The sequence below is a fragment of the Ceratina calcarata genome, unplaced genomic scaffold, assembly GCF_001652005.2.
Source record: "Ceratina calcarata isolate Rehan_Ccalc_2016 unplaced genomic scaffold, ASM165200v1 scaffold289.2, whole genome shotgun sequence".
Lineage (NCBI taxonomy): Eukaryota > Metazoa > Arthropoda > Insecta > Hymenoptera > Apidae > Ceratina > Ceratina calcarata.
This window is the reverse complement of record NW_017151272.1, coordinates 532,010-540,460: the sequence shown is the minus strand read 5'-3', so window position 1 is coordinate 540,460 and position 8,451 is coordinate 532,010. Positions and strand designations below refer to the sequence as shown.

General features: G+C 37.9%; 3 protein-coding genes across 3 annotated transcripts; 2 read left to right on the top strand and 1 right to left on the bottom strand.

Annotated features, from left to right (window-relative positions):
- The first annotated feature begins 417 nt into the window (after positions 1 to 417).
- On the top strand, positions 418 to 1,267 carry RpL36A (ribosomal protein L36A). The gene is made up of 4 exons (XM_018022570.2): positions 418 to 517; positions 740 to 913; positions 988 to 1,104; positions 1,177 to 1,267. The coding sequence occupies exons 1-4, from the start codon at positions 515 to 517 to the stop codon at positions 1,195 to 1,197; spliced, it is 315 nt and encodes a 104-aa protein (XP_017878059.1). The 5' UTR covers positions 418 to 514; the 3' UTR covers positions 1,198 to 1,267.
- CCDC53 (Coiled-coil domain containing 53) lies at positions 1,256 to 2,684 on the bottom strand. Its single transcript, XM_018022569.2, has 4 exons — positions 2,182 to 2,684; positions 1,932 to 2,096; positions 1,586 to 1,854; positions 1,256 to 1,402 (listed from the first exon to the last, which is right to left on the bottom strand). Exons 1-4 carry the CDS (start codon positions 2,230 to 2,232, stop codon positions 1,339 to 1,341), a joined length of 549 nt encoding a protein of 182 aa, XP_017878058.1. The 5' UTR covers positions 2,233 to 2,684; the 3' UTR covers positions 1,256 to 1,338.
- A 55-nt stretch (positions 2,685 to 2,739) lies between these two features.
- On the top strand, positions 2,740 to 8,221 carry Tnpo-SR (transportin 3). Its single transcript, XM_026812524.1, has 17 exons — positions 2,740 to 2,969; positions 3,165 to 3,368; positions 3,446 to 3,603; positions 3,677 to 3,749; positions 3,812 to 3,943; positions 4,018 to 4,235; positions 4,310 to 4,601; positions 4,677 to 4,912; positions 4,984 to 5,123; positions 5,188 to 5,379; positions 5,450 to 5,688; positions 5,750 to 5,890; positions 5,952 to 6,163; positions 6,236 to 6,392; positions 6,467 to 6,634; positions 6,716 to 6,828; positions 6,905 to 8,221. Exons 1-17 carry the CDS (start codon positions 2,853 to 2,855, stop codon positions 6,963 to 6,965), a joined length of 2,853 nt encoding a protein of 950 aa, XP_026668325.1. The 5' UTR covers positions 2,740 to 2,852; the 3' UTR covers positions 6,966 to 8,221.
- Positions 8,222 to 8,451: the final 230 nt, after the last annotated feature.

Below are 8,451 nucleotides of genomic sequence, written 5' to 3'. Positions count from 1 at the left end.
TTCCCTTTACATTCAATTTCAAAATAAAATTACATCAGTAACTATTTATCCAGACGTAGGTTAAAGTTGTTTTTATTTTGACGTGTCAAACAGTATCGATCACAATTCTATAAACGCTTGATCGAGCATTAAAAAGAGAAGACGTACACTTATTTACACTCGTTTTGAATTTTGTCACCCTAGGGGAAACTAACACATGCACGTAGCTGGCTCAATTTTGTTGTTACTAGCTGTACCTGTACCACAAACTTGTTTCTACTCTTAATATTCCACACTGATCCTAACTCGATAGTAATCGGGGATATAATTGCAATTTCAAATTACTCGCGATTATACTCTACGACCTGGAACATGTGATTCGAAAAAACGCATCGTCAGAGAGGAAATTCCTCTCTGGTCCACGGTTTAAGTGTTTCTACTTTTCGGCAGTAGACGGCACCACTCAAAATGTCAAATCCCAATACATGACAATTTCCTGTTGGGCCACATTTCCTCTTCTTTCTAAACATCCAAGATGGTAGGTAAACTCGGATCTGGGAATGTGTTCGATTCTATCCAAATTTTCACTCGTAATCTTACAGCAATGTAATTTTCAACTTTGAATTTTGATATACTGATTGTAATCGTAGAACCATGTTATAAATATTTAGCGGTTTTTAAATTCGTACTAAAATTCAATCTGAATAACCTTCGAGAGTGACAAGTTCCGCTGTTCTTACTGTTATTCGTACATTTTCAGGTGAATGTGCCGAAACAGAGACGTACTTTTTGCAAGAAATGCAAAGTACACAAACCTCACAAAGTGACACAGTACAAAAAGAGTAAAGAACGTCATGCATCACAAGGTAGGAGACGTTACGACCGTAAACAGCAAGGTTTCGGTGGACAAACGAAGCCTATTTTCAGAAAGAAGGTTCGTATCCGATTTTAAGCTAGTGTTATCAATACGTCCGTGCATTTATCTTAATACTTTATTCTTGTGTTCAGGCAAAGACGACTAAAAAGATTGTCTTGAGAATGGAATGTACAGAATGCAAATATAGGAAACAGATCCCTCTCAAGAGGTGCAAGCATTTCGAGTTGGGAGGTGACAAGAAAAGAAAGGTAAGTGTATCCTGTGCAACACCGTGAATTTTGTATATGTTTAATAACTAACAATACATTTTTCTTTTTCAGGGACAAATGATCCAGTTCTAAATTGAAGTTATCTATGTTAACTTTCTTTTTGTATTTAAAATGAAATGAAATAAACCTCTTGGAATCCATACAGCTGTTTATTTGCGTGTTTTATAACGTAAAAATATTTTATGCACTTAACATACGAATATAACTAAGTATCTATTCTCCTTTATTCTCACCATTATTCGTGGACTTCAAGTTAGAAACTACTTGCCGGGGGTCGCTGTTAATGTAAAAAATAATGATAGTATTAATGGCTTGATCTAAAGTACCGAATTAAGCGAAACGTAAAAGAGAAAATACACATTCTCATCTACGTTGCGTCTCCCCCCTTTAAACTTCATGATTAATACCGAGGTTAATATTTTATTCAAAGATTGACTCTTATTCGACTAGTTGCACTTACTCCAAAATAGAAGAATCCAATCCTTCTCGTTGCATCATTAATTTAACTGCTTCCTTCGGCACACCGAAGTGTACCTTCTTAAAATACTTTTCATAACGTGGATCTTTACACGCCGGTTGTTCTTCGATGTGCACGTCTTTGGGTTCATCTTGTTTCACATTATCAGGTTCATCTATTTTAGGTGCAGTGGTTTCTTCCTGCTTAATATCATTATTCTCTATAACACTCTTTGTACTTTCATCTTGCTCCAAGCCAGGTACAGAGGATATCTACGAAAAGATGTATGCTATTTCTTCGAATAAACTGATGATAAAAAAACGGTGGGTAAAACCAGAACTTCACATACCCAGGATTCTAAAATTTCTAACGAGGCCTCAATCCTCTGCAATTTATATTCAAATTCCATTAACCTCTCCTCGCATGATAGCGCAAATTTGTTCAAGAACGTAACAGTATGAACAATAAAATGATTAATAAAGGCAATCGTTCTCTTTTGATTGATTGGTGGTACCTGGCACAAAAGGCAGAGTTGATTATATTTTAGATACGTGTACAGATGATAGAAGATTAGGAAACGTAGGAACGAACGTCTGCACCTTCGTATAGTCGATAGTCGGCTCGATTATTGGGACTTTGTAATCATTCATCGTATTTTCTAAATGTTATTCCTTGTCGTCTAACTTTCTGAAACGTCAAAGAGTTTCGACGCATCGCTCCCGCGAATCATGCAAGTCTCGATCGAGAACGTATTCATTTACAAACGATAATCTCTCAGCTGCAGTTATCTTCTTTTGCGAAACACTTCGCTGCAGTTGTTAACATAAAAACGACGGGGTATTTAACACTTTTAACACGTTCCACAACAACAAATTTCTAAGGACGTGAAATCAGTCCCTGCAAAACCTTTGAGTATGTGGCGCACTGTAATTGATAATTTAGTACAATTGAGTACAATTTCAATATCTAATCGCATAGACGAAACCGAGACGATTAATTTTTTATCAACGTAGATTTTCCAGTTTCTCGACGATCTTACTTCAATTATTCGTTAGATCTCGGTATTTAAATAAATAAATTTTACTTTTGCTGCAAGTCGATAATGCAGGATATGCGCTGACAGTATGAACAAGAACTTTTTTAGTGGTCGTACAGGTTGGTTCCGTTGGTTTTGAGGACTGGATGTAACGCGGTAGAAAACGCGAGTGATTTGTTGTCAATAGGAATTAACTGTATGGATATTACGGGGAAAGTAAATATCCTTTGAAGAATGGAATCACCGCCTGATCTGGAAACAGTTTACCAGGCTGTATATTCTTTATATAATAATTCAAATCCTTCTGGGCCAGGAAAAACATCCCAATGGTTGGATGGATTACAAAAATCGGTAAGTTGATTGTTAGCGGGTTTTCCGCGATTTATCATCTATTCTCCATTTCTTCGTTAAAACTATACTTGTTGTCGATTTTCTGATCCAAATTAACGAACCAGTCATTGAAGAATCTAGATGTATTAGGAGCTGTGCTGCTAACCTTGTGTACAAGAATTTTACTCATTGTAATACGTTTGTTAATTCTCCTAGGTATTCGCATGGAAAATCGCTGATGAAATGCTGCAGCAAAAGCGAGATGTCGAATCTTGCTATTTTGCTGCGCAAACTATGCGTACAAAAATCCAACTATGCTTCCAAGAATTACCTGCAGAAGCTCACGTTTCCTTGAGAGATTCCTTAATGAATCACATATCACAGATCAGTGAACACACTAACTCAGCTATCGTTACCCAGGTTTGATACATCATTTCTCTCACAGCATTTATTATTATAGGAAGAGTCATACTTTAGTGATAATAACACTGTTCCAGTTGTGTCTAGCGCTAGCTGATTTAGCACTGCAAATGTCGTCTTGGCAAAAGCCAGTAGTGGATTTAATTAATAGATTTGGAGGATTGACCACCAGCTTATGGCCGTTGCTCGAAGTAATGACCGTGTTGCCAGAAGAAGTGAATTCAAGATCTCTTAGGTATGCAGCGATAAGAATTTGAACAGTTCTGTACGTCTGTTTATATCTTTAATTTATATATTGAATCCTTTAGACTAGGGGATAATCGCAGGCAACACATATTGCTCGAACTTAAAGCGAGTGGAGATACAGTGACAGAGTTCTTGGTGAGCATTTTTAGAAGAATTCATTCCTCAATGGTCACTATTAACTTTTGCTGTGTTTCCAGAAAATGTGTTTAAAGAACGGTGGTGATAACGTACAAATTCGTGTTACGATCCTTAGATGTTTTACAAGTTGGATTGCAGTGGCTGCCATACCACTCGTTCCCACAAGTGACGTTATTGTATATACTCTTCAGGTACGTTGTCTGAGTAACGAAGAAGGAATACTTCAAGTGAATACTTTCGTATACCGATTTGTATCATTGTTCAGATACTTGGAAATCATATGACTGGATCTCAATTACACGAAGCAGCAGCAGATTGTATATGTGTAATTTTACAAGTACTGGAGGAAGATAGCAATAAAAATCGGGATACTAATAGTGAATTTCATATACAGCTGCAACAGTTGCAGCTATTTCTTTTTACTAGCGTAATAAGCTTAGAACAACCGTATCATTTATCAGTTGCACACGAAGATATGGACAAGTAAATTTCACGTTCTAAATGACCGTATTCAAGTTGCGCTTGATATCTACTTTGTTATTTTACAAATTGTTTAGATCGATAAATTACTGTCGGATTTTTACGGAGCTAGCCGAGACATTCTTAGAAACTATGGTGAACGGATGTGCCGGAGGAAAGCAGCATTACGCGATTAAGATCCTCGACCTTGTCTTAGTATGCGTCGGCCACCACGATTACGAAGTAGCACTAATAACATTTAATCTGTGGTATCGTCTGTCAGAAATTCTCTACCATCAGAACAGCGATGATTTGAACGCAGTGTTCCGACCTCACATCGAAAGATTGATCGGAGCGTTGTGCACGCATTGTCAAATGGAGCCGGATCATGTTAGTAATCTTAGCGATGAAAAGTTCTGAATCACGAGTTTCGATCGAAATGAAATACATAAATGTTTTGTACAGCTGGGCTTGGTAGAGGAAGGATCCGGAGGAGAGGAATTCGCAGATTTCAGAAGTCGCGTCTCAGATCTGATCAAGGACGTAGTGTTCGTAGTCGGAAGTAGTCACTGTTTCCGACAAATGTTTGCATCTTTGACGGGCGGTCCAGGGCCACAGGGTCAACCTAATCATGTGCCCACATGGGATTCCACGGAAGCTGCTCTATTCGTGATGCAGGCAGTAGCGAAAAATATTTTACCGTACGTTCTCGATGTTAACGAGTACTTGTCTCGAGATCTCATCGTAATTCATCGTTTATATCTGATCACAGAAAAGAAAACGACGTAGTTCCAAAAGTAGTGGAGGCTATTTTGAATCTACCGGAAAATACTCATATAGCTGTTCGTCATACGAGCATTCTTTTGTTAGGAGAACTCTGCGAATGGATAGACAATCATCCTCAGTCCTTAGGTAAATTTCTGAACAACGATTATACCTGTGTAGGTGTGGGGAGTTTAAAAGCGATTGTTTGCAGAACCTATTTTAAACTTCCTTTTGACATGTTTGAGTCAAAAGGGACTGGGAAGTGCGGCTTGCGGTGCATTATTGAGTATATGTACTGCCTGCCCATCGCACATGGCTTCTCACTTTCCAGGACTGTTACAAATAGCACGTTCTCTCGATAGCTTCGCTATCAGTAACGATGCCGCTATCGGTTTACTCAAAGGTATATCAACAGATTTTATACAGTAATCGATTCAATTCGATGGGATATACAATTTACTGTTGTAAAACAGGTGTTGCAATAATTATGTCGAGTCTGCCGCGGGAAGAACTTACGCAGGCTATGAAGGAACTGTGCTGGTTCCAAGCGAGACCGTTGTGCGAAATAATGGAACACAGGATTCCCGTCGAAGGAGGAACGAAAACTGACCCTGTGATATGGCTAGATAGATTAGCCGCTATATTTAGGCATACAAATCCTCCGATGGAAGATCGCTTTGAACCTCATCCTTGTCAAAGTGCTATTACCGAAGTACGTTTCCTTCAGACACACGGTCCGTGTCTTTTCTATTAATAAATATCGTTTTATACAGATGTGGCCGATATTATCAAACGTGTGCACAACGTATCAACACGACGCAAAGCTGATGGAAAGATGCTGCCGCTGTTTAAGATTTGCTGTTCGTTGCGCTGGAAAACATTCCGCCCATCTTCTCGAGCCACTCGTGAAACAGGTATCTACGACGCGGAAACCGTTCGCCGCAGTGTCTCATTGTCTGTTTTGTTAATTTTCAGATCGTGCAATTATATGCTGCTCATCAACATAGCTGTTTTTTATATCTCGGTTCGATATTGGTTGACGAGTACGCCATAGACTCGGAGTGCGTTCCTGGTTTACTGAAAATGCTCGAGGCATTTATCGGACCTACTTTTAATATCCTCCAACAACCGGACGGACTGAAGAATCATCCCGACACAGTGGACGATCTTTTCAGATTATGTGCTAGGTATATTTTTGTCTCTAATAATAATACATAATTTGTTCTTCGTTCGTATAATTACAAGTCTTTTAATAACAGGTTCCTCCAAAGAGCACCGATCGCGTTTCTCTGCTCCGTCGTAATAGAAAGTATAATCGACTGTGCCCTGACGGCTTGCAGTTTAGATCATAGAGACGCGAACGTTTCCGTAATGAAATTCTTTTACGACCTCCTGCATTGCGGTCGTAACTACGAGGTAATTTAGTTAGCAATTACTTACACGATTTATTTGTCATGTAATTCTACTAATGTTTTTGCTTTTCACAAAAGAATCGGACGGACTACACAATACGACGGGAATTGGTGCATCGTATATTAAAAGAAAAAGGACAAACGTTGGTCACAAGGCTACTTCACGCATCCGTGTTCTCCTTATCGTCTTACATGTTATCTGACGTGGCGGATGTTTTCGTCGAACTTTCTTTAACCGACAGAGAAGTGAGCAACGACCATCGACTTTTCTTTATACGTGATATGTGATAATTATTTTTTAAATTGTAAATATCAATTGTTGTTCAGCTTTTATCCAAGTGGTTGGAAGAAGCTATTAAGACTATGCCGGCTAAGAACGCAGGTGGAACGCTGACGGCGCAGCCCGAACAACTGTTCGAGTTCCACAGCACAGTGACAAGGTATAGTTAAATATTATTCTTGATACCGCATTTGCTTCGACTACGGAGTATTTGAACGAGTTCGTTCGATTTACAGAGGGGAGACGGCGAAGTCCGTGAACCAGGCGTTACGCAATTTCGCGCGGCTGTATCGTTGATGCATTTCGACGGAAAAATTATCGGGGATCACTAACGTCAAAATTACGAGCAGCAAAGATCTTCCAAAGTCCTTCATACGATCGATACATTCGAAGGTGTCAAAGGTACAAGATTATTTCTGGAATGGTGAGTTTACGATGTATAAATGTACTGACAGAGGTTTTAAATATTTTCTACTTGTTTACTATCTACACATTCCTTCGCCAAAGTATGTAAAAAAACGATGATGGACACAATTTTCTTTTTGTGCATGAGCACGCTGTATCTAAGTAACTTGTTTTGAAAGTCGAACAGATAAACGTACCGAACATGGAAGTCTAAACACCGCTCACCTTTCAGTTATTTATGTTGTTCTTTAGTGTAGTTTTTATTGCATTTGTCTCGAGATCTTTAAACATACGTTAGCTGAGAGGAGGATTACCTATTTCATAGGTATGTATCTAGTCAATCTGAAGTAATACTATGCATACTTTGTAGATAGAGTGACAGGTAGTAAACATTTAAAAATCAAAGCGATTATATATTTTCCTGTTTCCCATATCTGACTTACACTGTTATCATTAAAATCGTTTGAGAACAAAACTGGATGCGCGCACCGTCGCGCGTTGGAATGTATCAAGTTTTACAATATCACATTACATCTTTTTAACGTTTTAACAGACCCATTGTATCAGTTACGAATTCTTTTTAGTCTTTTAAATTACTAATATGGAGATTAGAAACAATAAATCAAGTGTACAATTATTTAAGCGTAGACAAGCGCGGTGCATACGATACAAAATTAATGTGCGTATCATCGTCTTACATAGAAAACTTATTTAAGTTGCTACATTTTTCACATGTTATAACAATGCATTAATTTACTTCCACACATACACACTTGAATCATGTTTATGCGATATGTTATGTGATACAATTGGGAACGTGTTACCCGTTCTGATTCAATGAATATACATTTGAAAGTAACGTGTTCAATAATTCTAAATAATTAACTCGAAAATTTATGTCTCGAATCAACATATAATGGTACAAGAACGCACCGATACGAGAACGCGAAGCATCAAGTTATATACATACACTACAATTGCCCATTTTACACGACGGTTAAGCTGTACAAATAACTAACATAAGGTAATCATCTTCCTATAAATTGTTAATGTACAGATTAAATATTAATGAAGATAAGCACTGATATCGATAAGGAAACCGATTTTAATGTAAGATTGAAAGTGATTAAACTTTAAGAATATTTTAACGACTAGCTATTGTCCTTAGCGTTTACACCAGCATTTTACTTTACGGAGTAAATCTTAGCTGTTATAATAGAATATTTTTTATTTTCAAATACATGACCGCAATTAATACGACAATAAAGAGACAATTCTATTGTACCATTCCTGACAGAAACATAAATTCACGATAAACCTATGCACGTTGTAAATCATTCGAAATAACGTTCGTCCGTCCGTGGAACAACGCGTGGTG